The sequence below is a fragment of the Mytilus galloprovincialis genome, chromosome 5, assembly GCF_965363235.1.
Source record: "Mytilus galloprovincialis chromosome 5, xbMytGall1.hap1.1, whole genome shotgun sequence".
In the NCBI taxonomy this organism is placed as follows: Eukaryota; Metazoa; Mollusca; class Bivalvia; order Mytilida; family Mytilidae; genus Mytilus; species Mytilus galloprovincialis.
The window spans coordinates 19419923-19440204 of NC_134842.1; the positions used below are offsets into that span (position 1 = coordinate 19419923).

A 20282-nucleotide genomic window follows, 5' to 3' on the forward strand; every position below is an offset into this window, starting at 1 on the left:
TCAATATAATGAAGTAAAAAGGGTTGGGTTAATTTAACATTATATATTTTCAACATTTACCTCACTATTATGTTTAGTTTCGGTATAGGTTTCGGTATCGGTATCGGCTTATGGTGTACATGTCTATTGATCCATTCAACATCTGTCGGTTTTCAATATATATAAAACAACACGACTTTACCTTCATTTGCTTTGCTTGGCACGAATGAACAAAACACAGCATATTCAAAATATGAAATGTAAACATATTTTAATAATAAAAACAAAATTATTTTTAAATGTGATACTCTACGTTAAATACGAAACATCGGACGAACTAAAAAAAGTCTTGTTTTCTGGTAACAGTTTGATAATCACAGAACGTATACACTGTTTTTCCCACAATCTAGTTTTCGTGATAATTCTATGTTAAGTTTACTCAGGTACTTCACAGTCGTTCTTTATGAATTCAGCAGCAGCATCGCAAGGTCCACCATTTAAAGTGTTTGTTTGTAAATCAAAACTATAATACCTGTACCAAAAACAAATAGTTTATAAATAACTGTCCAAATAAAACAAATGGTTAATAAATACCAGTCCAAATAAAACAAATGGTTTATAAATACCAGTCCAAATAAAAAAATAGTTCAGAAATACCTGTCTAGTATAGTATAGTTCATACCAATAAAGGACGAAAGATACCAGATGGACAGTGGAACTCATTGATTGAAAATAAACTGACAATGCCATGGCTAAAAATAAGACAAACAGACAAACAGACAAATAATAGTACAGAAGACACAACATAGAAAACTAAAGAAAAAACAACACGAACCCCAGCAACAACTGGGGTTTTTTGCAGATGCTCCACATGTGGCAACCGTAACGTCGTAATGTTTATAACATTTGCTGTTTTTTTTAATTACATAGTTAGTCAATGATGATAAAAGAATATGAAGTCGTTATCAAGAATATAATGGTAATGTTCTGGGCCATATGAGTATTCGAACCATACGCGTATGGTCATAACCATATGGATATACTCATATGGTCCGACCAAACCAGTATATACTCGATTGGACATAAACAGCTGACGGCATAGTATATTGTTGCGCTTGTATGTGCGCATAAACAATAGAGGGATTTGTCTTTAACGAAACGGATCATATAAGTATCTGGACCATATATGTATTTTTTTCAAGTATGCATTAGAAACGTTTCAATAATAAAATAAAAAATTATCTTAAACAAAACAATGATGGTTACATAGAAATGTATATTTTTTTTTATAATTCAAAGGCTTCATAAACATTAAATATAGATGCCACAGTCAGTTTATCTTAGTTTTCATCGCTAAATGTATACGTGCACGTATGCTTAGGGTAACATTAGCTTACACACGGTACCATAGCTTTAAATTTTTGTATTTGCACGTTTTGGTTTTAGTAGTGCACAATCACTTTTAGTTACGCCTTTTGCTAGCGAGTGAAAAACTAGCTTTCTTTTCACGTGCGAGCAGTGATACCAAGGTCGCGGGTCATTACGCTGTTTTAAGAAGCTCTAGATAATGCATATGTTGTACTGACTTTCTGCTGCGTCTGATGACTTTTAGCGCCTGGTGTAAAACAAGAGAAAGTTCTGGTAAATGAAGATGCTTATTTCTTGAAATCAGCAATCAAAGTGCTACAGATTTTACACAATAAAATAGCAAGTCTCATTTGATAATAAAGTTAGAATTTCACAAATGAACTAAATTAAGGGACATAACTCTATGCAAATTTTAACTAATTAAATAAAACTTGCCCAAACTCTATTTTATCAAGTGAAACAGCTTTACAAAACTTTACTTACAGGTTAATGCATAATACAATATGTTAAATAAACCGAATCATTTCAACTAAAAAGGATACTTAATTTCAAATGTTTTGTATAATAACGTGTTGCTATGGAAACAATAAAAATACATATATGGTCCAAATACTTATTACGGATTTAATGTTGTCAAATCTTGGGTTTTGTGTTATTTTTGTGGATAGCTGTTTGTCTGTTTGTCTTTTTTCGAGAAAAAAACCCAAATCAAGACAAGAAAGAATTGATCGTAAAATACTATTTGTAAAGCAAGCCCAAAGCTAAAATATCTAAGGCATCTATACCAGTTTAACTGAAGCAATGTGTAACATACATTTGTATTTGACACAAAACGGTAAAATTAAAGGAATTTTTGTTTTACGTTTGTCTTAAATCAGACAGATTTGTTTGTCAGGTCGATGCCTTTCATAGCTGATTATATCGTATAGAGTTTTATCAACGTTGAAGGCTATATAGCCCAAGACCACAATTAATGAATATAGTTCCTTTCAATTAGAGTGTATTTTTCCTTATTGTTTTCTTTCCCTTCCTCGGTCATTTCTTAGATTTTTTTTGGATGAAAATGAAAGAAGAGAGGTGAAATAAATTTTTGGATGTTGTATTTAAACTGATTTTGATACGGAATGAGTGATAAGGCCAAGTGCAAAAAGGTACTATTTACAGTTTTCGGAACATCTCTTGACTTGTCAATAGGGGTATGGATGTGTATTGGCTAAATTTGTAAAATTGATTGCTTCAATCTTTCTTAATTTTGGATATATATTTGGACTAGAACTATACATTACACACACAAACAATGTGACAAAAGTGCAAGGTGCAATTTTTTTAATGATACAAAACGTTATAAAGACCTGATAGAGGAATTACTTGTGGTCTGTGGTCATATGGTGACCTATAGCTAGTTTGGGTCACCATACACTCTTCGATTTTTTACTATCTGACGAAAAAGTGTTGCATGTTCCAAATAAGTACTACTACCGGTTAAATAATTAAGGCATTTAATGAAGTGTTGTCAACGATTAACCGGTTAACCGGTTAACCGGTCGAACGACCGAATACCGCATACCAAAAACGCTAACCGGTTAACCAGACTTTTTTTCAATTTTGATAGATTTGATATAAATTTGTATTGAAATCAATAAATAGTTATGTTTTATTTAAAAAATGTCGTCGTGGAAATAATTTGACAGATCAATTGTCCAGTATATTGATTTCTATTGTTAATCCTAAAAACATAAAATTAATTAGAGCTCGGGCAGGATCTTAAAAAAACATAATTAGTATTACATGTTTTTTAACAGTAACTTTAAATCAGTGATGCGATTAAATTTTACTTATTACTTCGTTTTTTCGTTTTGAATCTAATATTGTGTAAACCTACATCTAAATGTGCAACCTCCGTAGTGCTAGGCTTAGTCTTATTTTAAACGAAATGCTAACTCAAAAATTAAGAAATGCAAATCAATGTGAATGTACTCAATGTATACATGATAGTACGAGTAACATACTTAAAGAAACAAGCAAACAAAGAAACATGTCGTACGGTCACCTATAGTTGTTCATTTCTGTGTCATTTTGGTCTCTTGTGGATAATTGTCTCATTGGCAATCATACCACATCTTTTTTTTTAATGATTAATCATTTCAAATTGAAACGCTTCACATTATTTTCGGAGACAACAAAGAAAAAGAAAGAATAATCGGTTTCCGACATATTCAATTCTACGAGATCAAGAAGTTTTTTTTTTATTTTTTCAATCTGAAGTTGGTACAACCGCTATATAGTTGATACGGTGTATTCGATTATTAAAAAGTCAAACTTCACTAGGAATCCTCACAGACAAGCCTTATAATGCCAAAGGACAAACTTTAATTCCATAAGCGTAAATTTATGACTTAGATGAAAGGTTGTCAAATTGACACTCATACCTCATCTTATCTATGTGTAGGGTACTATTGATAACGCTTTCAAACACTAACTTAAACTACCGGTTAACCGGTTAATCGGTCGAACGATTATCCGAGTAACCGGTTAGGAAAAAGTGTACGATTTGACAACACGAATTTAATGATATTGAAAGACAATAGCAATCAAAACCAAGGAGTAATAAAAGACTCACAAAACCAAAGGACATTTACATCAACAGTTATAAAAAATAAATAAGAAACAACACGAACTCCACTAAAAATCGGGAGTGAAATCAGGTGCTCTGGAAGGGTAAGCATTTTCTGCAGCGTATACGGCACCCGTCGTGTTATTTCTTTGTTTAGTACGAGTAAACTTACATGTTAGATTGGAAGAAATAAACTGTCTGAGTGTCGTACAGCATAGCTGCTTCAGTCCCAGAGGGTAATCCAGGGAACTCTTCTGATATTAATTTGATCGATTCAGAACTGATGGTGAGGGTGGATAAATCTAACTGCCATACCATACTATCCTAAAAAAAAAGTCAACATCTGTTCATTTACAGACATAAGTAAAAATAAAATAAAATTTTTAAATGATAAAATATTTAAACAAAAAACTCCCACCTTCAAAGGAGAACTAAAAATTAAAATCCACTGTACAGTTTATAAGTTCAACAAAATTAAAAACATTAATAAATGTGTTTATAAACAATTTCATGTTTTCGTCGATTGAATTGAATAAAATTCATAGATGAATACTACAGAAGAATGAAGTTTGAGTAAATTAGACGATCATCGAAAAATCGGTGTTGCAATAGGTCACTTATTCAATTTTCATAAAAGAATCATCCGATTAAAAAACTCAAATCCAACCAGATGGCTGCCTTTTTTTCACATCCAATGTACGCAGGTGACCTTCGCTGCGTATATCATGAATATATATACATTCCATAAGGCAGAACAACGTACATTCCAGCGTAACCGATCTATAAAAGTCCAGTTCATCAATTTTTTTTTATTCTGAAGTGAAATATTTACTTCTAAACAAGAACTGAAGTTCATTTCATAAACAATAACTACTTAAAACAAAACGAGCTCTAATAAAAAAAACCATGGAGTGGTTTATGTGGTTCCGGAAGGTTAAACTTTTATCTACCGCAAAAGACAAAAAGAGATGTTTTGATAAAAACAGTATACAGAAAAATAAACAGCAGCTGTCATACACATTGGTAGAAATAGAAACAACTGGTTTGTCTTAATGAGAAATAAAATGTTTGCCCACTAATTCCCGCCCGGTCGGAAAGAACATACAAGAAAGTAGTACATATTTAAAACAAAATAGTTCCTACGCATAGCTGTTATTTTGTGAATAGCGGGTATATTTGGTTAGTTGTGGTATCAAATGAAAGCTTGGGGACTTGGGATCACTGTAGAAACCTTGTTGAAAGATTTATTTGAATAATAAAGAAGTGTATGAAATTTTGAAAGAAGTGCACATTTGATCTGTTGTTCAGATCAGAAGTTCCTGTTTTTGTACTATCAAACTTCCATGAACAAGTACGCTCTATTATGCAATTAAAGGAATGTTGATTTGTTCAGCTCAAGTCAGGATAAGCTTCAGTTTTGACGTGAAATAACTGCCACTTTTGTTAACTTAAGACAAAGTAGATAGACCTTAATGCTCGAAATTGCAGAATTTAACATGGAAAGCAATGGGGCTATGAATTAGTGGTTTTATACCTAGCTGAATTTTCAAATTTCTTGTTATGCTCCAAGTGTATTATATTTGTTTTAATAACTATTTACTACTTACACCTAACATATACACCTGGTTTTCACTGACAGCAAATGCGGCACGTGTTTTCTCTGGCAAAATCTTTCTACCTTTTTCTTTTTTAATTTTCAGCACCCTTGTACGTGTTCCTTCAGAGTCGAATTCATACAATTTTTTGCCTGTTAATATAAAACAATGAAAATATTCATGACTTTTGTGTTATTTCATATGCACTCATCCGGGAGTTGCGTCAATACTAGAGAAGGCGCTCGTTCTGACTATTTTGAATGTATAGATACGCTGAATCATCCTGTTACCGAAGTAAAATTGAATACGGTGACTCCATTCGGCAATCCTCGGTAGAATCCGCTATTCTCCTTCTACGGAATTGGCCGGGTTGAGACGGTGACTCGTTTGGAACGAGTATTATGCTATTTGTTAGTAAAACTTCGTGGGAATGCTTCGAAAGGAATGGACTTGGAATATTTTAAAGCAAAAGAGAAACATTTATAACAAAAAACCCTATAAAAATATATAAATGACAAACAATACTAGTTTATGAAACGAGAAGTGAGATATGTGAATAGGATCTGTGACCCAAATATTTGCTAGTGGTTATTCAAATTATGAGGACATCCATAAACCTTTCAAAACAATAACAAATCGTTTCTTAATAACCTTCCTTACTTCTGTGAGAATGTTATGAAGAGAGTCATAATAGGAAACGTATGCACTGGAATATCGTACCTCTTGAAAAATATACATGTATACTTTTTATTAAGATACTGGAATGTTGTTTCATAGAAATGGAAAATTCACAATGGAAAATCTGTATCTAAAATATGTTTAACCAACCATCACTTGTAATTGCAAACCTTAAATCAGTATATGAAGCAATGAAGCAGACTTGAAATTTGCATGTGGAAGTTTTATAGTCACGCGTAATACAAAATGTGTATCTAATTCAGTTTAAAAGAATAACATTTGAAGGAATAAGCATTGCAAAAAGAAACTTTGAGAAAGTTTTATTTACCTTTTATGAGATATATGTTATTCGTGTCCGGTAGAGTAAAAGCACCATCTACCTTCCTTGGAGATTTTCTAAAAACTTTTTTTGTTTTTTCAGTTCTATATAGTCCACTTTCAGCAGTCATCATCATTACGTGTTTTGGTTTAACGAAAAACAAATACTCTCCATTTGTATCTATAACAAAAGGTGGTTTTGTTTATGAAAGGAAGAGAATGATATACATCCTACATTGCGATATATTTTGAATGAAACAGACAAAAACTATTGGAAAAGAATAGATTACAACTACACAAGTACTTGATTAAATCATAAATTTGAAGAAAAAAAATGATTCCGCCAATAAGAAAGCAATTTAGACCTTAAATCACCTTGACGCTCTTTAACTTCGTACTTGTTTAGCCTTTTGAAATTTCTTTTGGGTCGAGCCTCATTAACGAGTCACTGATGAGTCTTTGGGTTTCTCCCGTCTGGCGCTTATGCAATAAATATCAATCCTGGTATTTATGATGAGTTCATTTAGTACCTCAATTTTGCGATGAAGTTAAGAATTTTTCGTATTCGCGAGATAATCTTCCTTACAATTTGTATCGTTTGACTATACATTATCCCTTGCGTCTGTTTGAAGAAGCTTAACGTTACAACACTTCGATTTGCAAATATTTACACGTTACAAAAAATAGATTCATATTTAAACTTTAATTACATATTGAAAATTCTAATCGTATGTAGTCTTTTAGCACAAATCCATTGCAAAATAAAACTGTATTTTACGAAACATACTTTTAATTGTAGCTTCATAACCATTAAAGCACAGTTCCGGTCTGTTGTCTACAGGAGGCGGCGTCACTGTCACTGCTGGAGTAGGTCTTGGAGCATCAGTGGGTAGAGGATCAGTGGGTGAAGGATCAGTGGGTGAAGGATCAGTGGGTGAAGGATTTTGTTGTTCTCCTACAAGAATTAAGTTTGGTCTGTTGAGTATATCATACGCTGGAAAAAGTGCCACTCATGAAAACATGGAAAAAAAACATGTGTTTTACATGCTTGGTAAGATATAGGTATTTTACATGCCTTTCCAAACGCACGTTTCACGTACGTAAAATATACATAAAAGATGCGTGGCGATTTTTCCTGTTTAATTTCAAATAATTTTGGATTTCAAATACAAAATCCAATTGTAACGCTCAACTAAATCCATTTATTGAACGACAAAGAAGATAAAACCAGCGTGCACGTACATCACTTCTTTTCTTAATGTTCGGTTTCATCACCTCTTCAATTTTTGAATTATTAAGAATGTTTTCTTCTGATGTTTCAGACTCGTTGAAACCTTGTTCTGGAATTATTTCCAAAATGATACAAGTGGAAAATAGAAATGAATTTAATAAATATCATAATTAAACTTATAACTCTGTGAAATAAATTGTGTACTTACAATAAGTACTTTTAGCAATATTTTTTTCAAATTGTATTACCAATCAAGCCAGTCCAAATTTTGAGAAAAAGGGTGAGGGGTAAAAGAAATGATTTTACCAGAAACATGTACATCCCATATCATTGTTTCTTTTCAAATTTCTTAGACATGTTTTTTTTAATCATTTATAGCAAAGAAGCTGGATTGATATCAATTGTGTTTTTAAAACAGAGAAAAATCACAAATTTACAAAAATTGACAGCATGGTGAATTTGACACGAAAAAGCATCAATTGTGTTTTTAAAACAGAGAAAAATCACAAATTTACAAAAATTGACAGCATGGTGAATTTGACACGAAAAAGCATCAAAATATGATCAAAACTTTCTTACATTAACACCTGTCTTTTAGATTTTTTTAAAACTTAAATTTATTCAGATTGGTCCATTTCATCTTTATTGAAGCACGAAAAAAAGATAAGTATTGGAACTGTAATTTTTTTTCAGCCACAAAATAGGTAAAAATTGATGAAAATGGGAAAACAATCAAATTTTGTACTTCTAAAAGGTCGTCGTAAAAATATAAGTGCACTACCAAATGAATTTTTCTTCACCAATTATATTTTTACAGTAATATAAACCCAAAAATCAGGTTAAGATAAAAAGTTAAATTTTTTTGGCTTCTCATATATGTACATCCTTAAGTACTTAGGTAATGAACATCCCTAAAATACATAAATTGTCCAAATTACAGAGCCGATTGGGGTAAAATTGATGTTATCAATGTGCCACAATAAGCATTTGACATGAAAGGTACATATGTTAGAAATATATCCCAACATTCTTTGAAGCCATGCTTCCTTTTTTTAATCCAACACTATTTATATGTTAGAATTTAAAATTACGATATCATTTCAAACCTGTAATCAATTTCTAAATATAGGAAGATGTAGTATGTCAGTGCCAATGAGACAACCCTCCATCCATGTAACAATCTATAAAAGTAAACTATTATAGCTCAAGGTCGGAGCCTTGGCTCACACCGAACAGCAAGCTATAAAGGGCCCCAAAAATTACTTTAGATGAAGAACATGTTTTTGAAATGATATACCAACAGCAATCTTGTTATGACGGTTGGATATTGAATCTTGGATTTCATCTAATTATTGAACCCAGCAAAGGTCTAAATTACGTCTTATTTTAGGGGCCCATATGACCCATCTTCTTACTGAATGTTTAAATCCCCTCATCTTAACTTAACTAAAATTTATTTGGCTCGTTTAATTTTCATAAAATTTTAACAAAGTATTTGCTTTGACCCTTTGAAAAAAATATAAAAATTTGAACCAACCGTTTATCAGAAAAATTACACTGGTTATATAGCAGTTTGACAAGCACTTAGTTTGATAATCGAGAAGCTTAATATTCCCTTAACAACACAAGGTAATTAAAACATTTAGCTGATTTTACAGAGTTAACTCCCTGAAGTGTTAGGTACCACCTTAAATCCTTTTATATTATACGTTTTTATCTTTTTTTTAAAGGCCCATGGGAATATCCTCTTATTGAACGTGTATACCTTATTCTAATTACTTTGTTTTCTTTTAATCAATGGAACCGATCCTCTTACTGAACATTTTTATCCCTTCGTCTAAAATACGTTTTTATTTTCCACGCCACTGGAACCTTCACTTACCCCCTCATAAAATGCGTTTTTATTTTCAAGGCCTCTGAACCCATCCCGCATTTACTGAAGTTTAAATTCCCTCATCTGAAATACATTTTTATGTTTTTTTCAGGCCCATTGACCCAATGTTCTTACTGAATGTTTATATACCCTATTATAAATTACTGCGTTTTTTTCAAGACCAATGGGACCCATCCTCTTACTGAACATTTTTATCTCCTCATCTAAACACGTTTTTATTTTCCAGGCCTCTGGAATCCATCCCGCTTTTACTAAACGTTTAAACCCCTAATCTAAAATACGTTTTTTTCTAGGCCTCTAGGACCAATCCTTTTACTGAACGTATCAATCCCATAATTTTCTGTAATTTATATAATTTTTTATTCAAATAAAAGTAAACCATAATAGAATAAAAAAGAATATCAGTTTTATCAAATCTACTTATGATTAATGACTAAAGTATTATTTATTAAAATGAAAATGTTTACAATGGCCTTAAAATATTAACAGTGAAATTTTAACGTGGAAATTATTCTTAAAATTGCTTTAGGACATTTCGGACTGCCGTATTTCAATCTTTCACATACTAAGTAGGGTAATGGTTTTTATAAAGGAATCATGAGACCACTAGCCCTTTTGAAGCAGCTAGTATATCTCCTTCTTTCAATGGACTCGTATTTCGATGCTTGATTTTCAATACGTTTTTTTTTATTGTGTTTGTTGTTATATATATATATGTATATGTATATACTTAGTATTCTAATTTAAAACTGATGAGGAAAGGTAACACCCGGCCACCAAAAGCTTTATTTTTGTGAAGCCTAGTTTGACGAGTGGTCAAGCGTGTCGGACTTAGTGCAAGACGTTTTGGTGTCACGATATCTCAGCAGCACGAGTTCGAATCCCGGCGAGGAAAGAAGAAAAAAAGGAATGTAAATAACCCTGTATCAACATCACTGCTGGTTATCCGATGGGTAAATCTGTTGTTGAGATGTCACTGGTTCACACGTACTTATAAATATAATTATTTCTGTGACTATATCATGCATTAATTTGTAGGTATGTCCTTTGCAATAGATATTTCATCTGATCTGTAATAATTCCATCTGCATGCTTTATATTTCATGTACGGAATACCACGCCAGATTAAAACTGATGAGAAAAAGTAACACCCAGTCACCGACGGCTTTATTATTGTTAAGCCTAGGTGGCCGAGAGGTCTAGCGCGTCAGATACAGTGCAAGGCGAGTTGGTGTCACGGTATCTCAGAAACATGAGTTCGAATCCCGACGAGGGAAAAACAAAAATTTGTGAAAGCAAATGTACAGATCTAACATTGTTGGGTTGATTTCTAGACGCGTTGTATATATTTATATATATATATATATATATAATATATATCATAAGTACGTCTGAACAAGTGACAACTCTACAACAGATTTATCCATCGGATCACCAGCAGTGATGGTGATACATGGCTGTGTACATTCTGTATATAAAACTCTTCTAAACATCAACCCAACAATGTGAGATCTGTAAATTTGCTTTCGCAAATTTTTTGTTTTTCCCTCGTCGGGATTCGAACCCATGCTACTGATATATCGTGACACCAAACCGCCTGCACTGTAACCGGCGCGTTAGACCACACGACCATCTGGGCTTCATATATATAAGTACGTCTGAACAAGTGACAACTCTATACAGAATTATTCATCGGATCATCAGCAGTGATGGTGATACATGGCTGTATACATTCTGTATACACAACTCGTCTAAATATCAGTCCAACAATGTTACATCTGTAAATTTGCTGCCGCAATTTTTTTCTTTATATATATAATTTGTTTATATATCAACCCAACAATATTCGATCTGTTTTGTTCTTCCCTGGCCGGGATTCGAACACATGCTTCTGAGATATCATGACACCAAATCACCTTGCACTATGCCAGACGGACTAGACCACTCTACAATAGTAAAGCTTTCTGTACATTTCCTCGTCAGTTTCAATCTAGCGTCGTAACACAGTTCGTGCTATTTAAAGCATGAAGATGGAATTTTTACAGATCAGCTGAATAATTTATCGTAGAGGGTCTTACAAATTAATATAGGATGCAGTCTCGGAAATAGTTATATCATTAGTACGTCTGAACAAGTGACAACTCTACGACTGATTTTATCCTATATACGATCTTTCTTACGAGGGCACTGAATCGTAAAGAGTAACGATACGTGTACACAATAAATTAATTATATTAGCGCCTAAAAAGTGTACAAAACAGCAACAATGATAAACTAGATTTGTCATTGCAAGCAATAGCGGATGGCACCCTTCCCACATTGCCAGGCGAGTGGCAGCAAACTAGAAGATTCCAAAGTCAAAGAGTGCATCTACACATTCAAATTATCATTTTTGTAAAATTTAATGAAGTTTGGAGCATTTTGAAATATTGGACATTTTTGATGTTTCCATGGTTACGGCGGCCATTTTGAAATTTCCAACTTCAAAAGTCAACTCTGCTTATGCCAGTGACCATTTCTGTTAAGTTTCATCCAGTTTGCAGGATTTTTATTTATTTTTAAAATCTTTGACCTTTTTGCATTAGTTCCAAGGTAACTACAGACATTTAGGAAATTCCAACTCCAAATGGCACATTTTCCAATGTTGCTCATCGTTACTGTGAAGTTTCATGAAGTTTGGAACATTTTGAGATTTTTGAAATTTTTGGTGTAGTTTCCATGGCAACATAGTAGTGCCAATGAATGCCAAAATCATCCAACACCTGTATATAGTGGGCACCTACATTGTATTCTAACATGACGTCCTTCAAACGCTTTGAGTACACACCCGTGGTAAAATATGAATATATTGCCAGTGCTGTTCCGATTGTACTCCCACGTCATATGCTTTTTTATGAATGAGATACCCGACGTCATAGAACAATGACGTTAGAATGTAAGCATTTTACGGGAAAATACACGCTTGTGAATCCGAAAATCATCACAAGGAAACATACACAAATGATGCTAAAATGTGGCAAAAGCCCTTTATTGTACACCATATAAGACATATAAATAAATTATCATTCAAATTCATCCAAAACTGTCTAAATACATTATTTTAAACGCTAGTTTATTAGTGCGTTTATTTATGGGAACGGCAAATATTTGCCTACACCTAGAGCGCTTCGATCCAAAAGAATTGCCGTATGTGTCCTATCAGAATCGAAATAATTCATGGGGGCTTGAATATATCTAGATTTTACCACGGGTTGTCCCTTTATGCCGATATTTTACCCCTCGCTATCGCTCAGGGGTAAAATATTTGTCATAAAGGGCCAACCCGTGGTAAAATCACGATATATTCAAGCCCCCATGAATTATTTCTTAATTAAAATATAATGGTTCTGAGTTCAAGCATATCCAAACAGTTCACCAAAACAAAAAAACTGGATTTTTTCACATTTGTTTCGTTTCCATGGCAACGGCAGCCATCTTGATGATGCCATACCCCACTGCACTATATAATGTGGTGGTCAACATTATGGTATATAGTTCCATCAATATTGTTCAAGCCAATTCTGAGAAATAGTATGGACAAAAAAGTGTGGAAGAATAAATGTAACTAGAATTGCCATTGCAAGCAATAGCGGATGTCACCCTTCCCCCTATTGCCACTAAGCGGCAGCCATTTCAAACTTGTTTAACAGTAAATGCACAAATATATGCATGGCTATTCATCTTTTTGCAAATTTTCAGTATATTCAGAGCATTTTAAAGTATTTCACATTTATATCGTTGCCATGGCAACGGCAGCCATTTTGAAAATTTCAAAGTCAAAAGTCTCATCTTTACTTGTCAGTTACCAATAATATCAAATTTCATTAAGTTAAAACCATTTTGAGAATTTTTGACATTTTTGCAGTTTCCATGGCAACCGTGGTCATTTTGGAAATTCCAACTTCAAAAGTCATATGTAGACTTGACAGTCAACAATCATATCAAGTTTCATCAATTTTGAAGCATTCTGAAATGTTTGCTCCTGTCTCCATGGTAACATAGTAGTTCCAATGATTGTCAAAATCATTCAAAACCTGTATATAGTGGACAACTATATTGCATAAAAATTTGATGATTTTAAGTTGAAGCATATCAAAGGTATTCACCAAACCCGGAAGTTTTTGGAGCATTTTGACCTTTTTGCATTGTTTCCATGGAAACGGCAGACATTTTGGAAATTCCAACGCCAAATTCCACATTTATTAAAGTTGCTCATCGTTATGCTAAAGTTTCCAAAAAATTGGAGCATTTTCATATTTTTGAAATTTTTTATGTAGTTTCCATGGCAACATAGTAGTTTCAATGATTGCTAAAATCATCCAAAACCAGTATATGGGTGGCACCTTTATTGCATTTAAATATAATGATTCTGAGTTTAAGCATCTCCAAATTATTCACAAAACCAAAAACTGGAATTTTTCACAATTGTTCCGTTTCCATGGAAACGGCAGCCATTTTTTATGGTCTAAGACCCTACTGCAACCCGAAATTTAGTGTTCCTCCTTATAGTTAACTATCATTAAGATTGGTTCCATTGTCTCCAAAAAAAGTGGCGGACAAAATAGTTGGAAGAATAATAATAATAGTAAAGAAACAGAGGAAAAGCAATATGTCACCCGACATTGTCGATCGGGTGACATAATCTATACTATTAAACGAGAAGACCTCATTTTGGGTGTCGCTTCTCCTCTTTCCACAATAAATTAATCAACACGCCTCTGTGTCCTATAGGTATAGTACATAGTCGCATTTGTCATCTATTCATAGGATTATTCAGATTGAGTTATTTTGGGAGAAAAAACGAGAGAAAAGGCATCCGGATATTGTCCCGCCATTGGACGAAATTTTAAGTCAGATTAGACTTCCGGTTTGCGTTTTTCTGTATACTTTGAACATACATATACAAAGAATAAAGTGTATTTTCAGAATTCTATCTGCTTTCATTTTCAAGTTTACTATCAACGGCGGTCACAGAGTTTATTAAATAGAGAGGGTCTGTATACTATATCAATGACCACCATGGACCGATTAGTAAACTTAGAATTGAAAGTAAATACACTATATTTATAAGTAATGAATTTTCATAATATACAGATAAGCGCTAAAAATATTCATGTGAACTTTTGATACCTTTTCTGAAATTCTCCAGTCATTAAATCTTTTACAAAATAAAAAGAAGATGTGGTATGATTGCCATGTTGAGCCAATTCTCCACAAGAGACCAATATGACACAGAAATTAACAACTATAGGTCACCGTACGACCTGCAACAACGAGCAAAGCCCATACCGCATACTCAGCTTTAAAAGGCCCCGAACTGACAATGTAAAACAATTCAAACCAGAAAACTAGCGGCCTTATTTATGTACAAAAAATGAACGAAAAACAAATATTTAACACATAAACAAACGACAACCACTGAATTACAGGCTCCTTACTGAAATGTCCATAACATACTAAATGATATTGAAATTGATAGAAAACCAAAAATTGGGAATTTGGAAATAAAGGAGGAGGGATGAAAAAAAGCATTTTCCTGTCCCCAATAAGCTATGACTTATGATACTTTTGCTGAAATTCTCCAGTCATTCAATATTTTACTAAATTCTTCCAACAACACTTTACATACTTTAAACTACGCTCTGAACGCCCGCGATTTCGCGGGTGTGTTCTAGTAATAATAATAATAAGACAAAAAGAAACGAACAATAACAATATGTCACCCCAACTCCGTTGAGGGTGCCATAAAAAAGGAAACATTAAATGAATATATCTATACATATTCCGGATAACAAATATCCTTCATCGGTTTGATTATGATGTGAATTGAATCGTATGAGTCTATTCTGATTTAACTATAACAATCTTGAATTTTATGCATTAAAACGTTTGTACATTTCTAAAATTTCAAAAATGACGTGTATATCCAATTCTCTTTTTTTCTTTTGTTATTGTAACATATCAAACATCAACATTTTCTTTTAAAATGTAATGGCAATCTTTAAATTTCGTCAAATGAATATGGAATTTTTGTTATTTGTAAAAAACTTATACTAAAGTCGATCTTATTTTCTTACCGTACTGAGAACGTATGCCGGCTATGTCGTCTGGGTGAAGTTGGTAGTTTGGTATATATCCAGTGTAATACGGTGCCATCAATGCATCATCATTTTCTGAATGGTCAAGGCCAAGAGAATGTCCGAATTCGTGTGCAGCAACAATGAACAGATCTGCACCGGTTTTATTGACAACCCAACGTTCGCCGTCGTCAAAGTGAGCATCGCCATTTTGAGGGTAAAATGCATGAGCAAGCACACCTCCTGGAAAAATATCAATCAATGACGTCAATGATGACAATTATATAGGTCGAAATCTTCGAACGAGTAAACGATCAATACATTAATTGTACATACATTATTTGCATTGCTCTGATTTTAAGCCTAGAAACTGTATAAATTTGCGTCATCACCTTCGAAGCAATTAGCCTCTACCGACACAACATTCGCTATATAATGTTAAGAAAGGCTGTATTCTTTTTTAAATCAAACAAATTCAATTTAATCAACCAAATCGTGAATTTCATATAAATGTATCTGATTCTATGCCTTTAAAATGATCAAACATGTTTGATGCGGATTTAATTGTTGAACTTACTCTTTCGTGTCGTTATTTATTATGTAAATGAAAAAAATGTCTCTCATGCCTCGTTCACACGTACATTTAATTCGAATTGAATTCAAATCGAATGCGAATCGAATTCGCTAATCGCGTTCACACAATCTTCGTTTTTAATTCGAATTCGAATTGGCCAAATCTCATTATCCAATTCGCATTAGAAATGCGTTTTTGTTAATACGAATTAAAAGTTAACGTCGTTTGGACAGTAAGTGAATTTGACGCGCATTGCAATTCCAATAAGAATTTACGTTTGAACGTAAAACATTTCGAATCGAATTTTAATTACGTGTGAACGCAGCATCATTCTTCACCATGAACAATTGAAAATGTAACGTACCTTCGCCATCGAAAGGGTCATTATCACCATGAGAACCTTTCACAAATTTGATTTTAATATCCTCCCCGGAACTAACTTCTGTAAAGGACAAATCTGCCACGTCCGACCAGGCTTTGAGTGCTCTAGCTATTTCAGACCTATTAAACAAAAAGTGTAGCGATAAGGACCAATAATGCTAGAGCTTCATTGACCTGGTTAGTTCAGATCTATGTAACAGGGGTAGCCTAGTTTTTATAAGTGCTCTGGCTGGTTTAAATTTACACAGGAAGGGAAAAAACTGTCCGGTAAGGTTTTAAGTGATCTTGCAAGTTCATATATATTAAACAGAAATTAAAACAGAGGCTAGGTTTTTAGAGCTCATTTTAAGTAGAATCTATTCAAAGAAAAAGAAAACTGGTCAAGGCTTTGTAGTTAAAATGAAAAATTGAGAAATGCAAAATGATTGCTGATCAAATCATATATATAATATTTATACGAATAAAGATCATCAGCAGACGATGTGGGGTATATATCAACGATACAACGAACAAAACAGAACCAAAAAAACATGCAGATAGCTATAATGGTTTAACAAAAGTAGAGAACAACCAGGCAATTCAAACGCTGTCAATCAACCCAGCATGCGAAAAACAACTGCCATATTCCTAACTTAATACAGAAATAAACCTGGTTTCATATTTGATCTAAAACTAGAATGACAACAACATTTAGTGTCATCAGTAGACAAATTTCACAATGTGTGTAGCTTTTAATCTACCAGTGTATTTAACAGTAGGCAAAAAAAATCCTTAAAAATTCCATTGAAACTTTTTTCCAAAAAATGAAAATTATTAAGATATCACATACGACAACTTCTGACAAGATTACGTTCTGGAGAAATGTAAATACAATTGGCTAGCTTTAAATAGATGTTTAAGTTTCACTCCTCTTAATCTCTATCAATAGAAAAACAAAACTTACATAACAAATATCTTTGATGATGCCTAGATTAAAATAAGTACAGGAAAAGCCATTAACTATAAGAAATTGATAAGATTGATAGCCCAAACAAAAATATATCAATTAACGATCACGGCTAAGCTTCAAGTACGTTACCTAACGGTGTTCTGCGTGTTTTTATATGCTTAACGTCCAGTTGCAAAAGTTCATGCATGTTCAGGACGAATGTAATCAAAACTGCTTACCGGAGTTCACATTCAAAAGTAGAATTTATCAGTTTTAACTGCAGTGCATGTATCAAAAAAATGCAGGTTCTACTTTTAAACAATAAACGATAGATTATGAAATGTAAGATTGTTAGGAATTTAAAAAAATTAACGATAGATTATGAAATGCAAGATTGCTAGGACAGATCACTATGACAAACATTATACCAGACTGCACGTGGTATCTTAAAATCAAGACCTTTAAAAAATCAAAATTACCAAAACGGACAAGGGTCAAAGTACTCGTGACTGTTCAGTCTTATAAACAGAAATAAAACTGAGGTAGGCTAGCACGTCACCTCACAAGTGCAAGTTTTCAAAGATTTCAGCGTTTTTTTATTACAATAAGGAACGTTGATGATATTTGTTTTTAAATATTTTGTGTATGGCTTTCAAAAGATATAACAGGTCAATATGATGAGCAACTCTCAGACATAACTTAAAGTACTTACTTTAAAACCGAATTCGACAAACGATCACTGAAATTAGTAACTCTCCAACTCAAATTCTTTTTCGTCCATTTTGGCCCTATGAACATAAGTAAACTTGTTATAGATATGCAGATATATGAATATTAAATGAAAGTCACTCAAAATATGTCAAGAAGACTTTCTTTTATCTCAAATTGTTACCTTTTATCTATCGATTTATCTATAATGTTTTAATTGTTATAATCAGTGATAGGACATCGTTTGCGTTAACGAATATGGATACAGTATAAAGCTATTTTTTTTTAAAGACAACCGTGTATAGATTACGCCTAGTACGGCGATTGTAAGAGTAAGTCGACGATGGGTAGCGCTTGGTTAGTTCCAATAAACGATGGTTAGTTCCAATTATAATACCGACTTGTAAAAAGACGTATGCAAAGATTTTATTACTTGAAAAAAAAATTGCATCTATTTTATGACATTCAGTTTCGATGAATTATGTTTACGAATCAGTGTGTACTTTTTGCAAACTTAAAAATGTCCCTTTCCTTTCGGCGGATTCATGACTGAAGGAATTTACACAGTTAAAGACTTCAAACATGCCGACAAAAGGAAACTAAATATTGCTCAAATGTTGTTATTTGAATGCTATCGTATGGAATGACTTTGAAACATTGAAAAAAAACTGTGTTTCCCTTATCAAATGAAACGTGTATTTATCAATCGTTTAGTTACAAAAAAATCTATTGACTCTAAGTCACGTCGGGTGTAGTTATTTCAATCATCGTTGCAATGTTAGCTAGATAACAAGTGCCCAGTTTAAATTCATTGACACTAACGCTAGTCTCCTGGTGTATCTTGCATTGTTAGCTAGATAACAAGTGCCCAGTTTAAATTCATTGACACTAACGCTAGTCTCCTGGTGTATCTTGCATTGTTAGCTAGATAACAAGTGCCCAGTTTAAATTCATTGACACTAACGCTAGTCTCCTGGTGTATCTTGCATTGTTAACTAGATAACAAGTGCCCAGTTTAAATTCATTGACACTAACGCCAGTCGTCGGGTAAAGCTATTCAAATATCATTGCATTGTTAGCTAGATAACAAGTGCCCAGTTTAAATTCATTGACACTAACGCCAGTCGTCGGGTAAAGCTATTCAAATATCATTGTATTGTTAGCTAGATAACAAGTGACCAGTTAAAATTCATTGACACTAAAGCTAGTCGTCGGGTGTAGCTATTTCAATCATCGTTGCATTGTAAGCTAGATACCACGTGACCAGTTTAAATTCATTGACACTACCGCTAGTCTCCTGGTGTATCTTGCATTGTTAGCTAGATAACAAGTGCCCAGTTTAAATTCATTGACACTAACGCCAGTCGTCGGGTAAAGCTATTCAAATATCATTGTATTGTTAGCTAGATAACAAGTGACCAGTTAAAATTCATTGACACTAAAGCTAGTCGTCGGGTGTAGCTATTTCAATCATCGTTGCATTGTAAGCTAGATACCACGTGACCAGTTAAAATTCATTGACACTAACGCTAGTCTCCTGGTGTATCTTGCATTGTTAGCTAGATAACAAGTGCCCAGTTTAAATTCATTGACACTACCGCTAGTCCCCTGGTGTATCTTGCATTGTTAGCTAGATAACAAGTGACCAGTTAAAATTCATTGACACCAAAGCTAGTCGTCGGGTGTAGCTATTTCAATCATCGTTGCATTGTAAGCTAGATACCACGTGACCAGTTTAAATTCATTGACACTAACGCTAGTCTCCTGGTGTAGCTTGCATTGTTAGCTAGATAACACGTGACCAGTTTAAATTCATTGACACTAAAGCTAGTCGTCTGGTATAGCTATTTTAATCATCGTTGCATTAAGATAGATAACAAATGGCCAGTTTAGATTCT

General features: G+C 33.3%; 1 protein-coding gene across 3 annotated transcripts in view; it reads right to left on the reverse strand.

Moving 5' to 3' along the window:
• Nucleotides 1–224: 224 nt before the first annotated feature.
• The window catches only part of LOC143074377 (stromelysin-2-like), a 69620-nt gene continuing 49562 nt past the window's right edge, over nt 225–20282 (reverse strand). For 2 of the 3 annotated variants that reach the window (XM_076249863.1, XM_076249861.1), the window contains 8 exons: nt 18389–18464; nt 16732–16868; nt 15794–16036; nt 7340–7507; nt 6563–6733; nt 5569–5708; nt 4134–4285; nt 225–511 (listed from right to left, as the gene is read on the reverse strand). In XM_076249863.1, coding sequence (XP_076105978.1) covers nt 415–511; nt 4134–4285; nt 5569–5708; nt 6563–6733; nt 7340–7507; nt 15794–16036; nt 16732–16868; nt 18389–18464 — 1184 coding nt within the window. In that variant the 3' untranslated portion in view covers nt 225–414. The remainder of the gene's footprint in view (nt 512–4133; nt 4286–5568; nt 5709–6562; nt 6734–7339; nt 7508–15793; nt 16037–16731; nt 16869–18388; nt 18465–20282) is intronic. The other variant, XM_076249862.1, reaches the window with a different exon arrangement.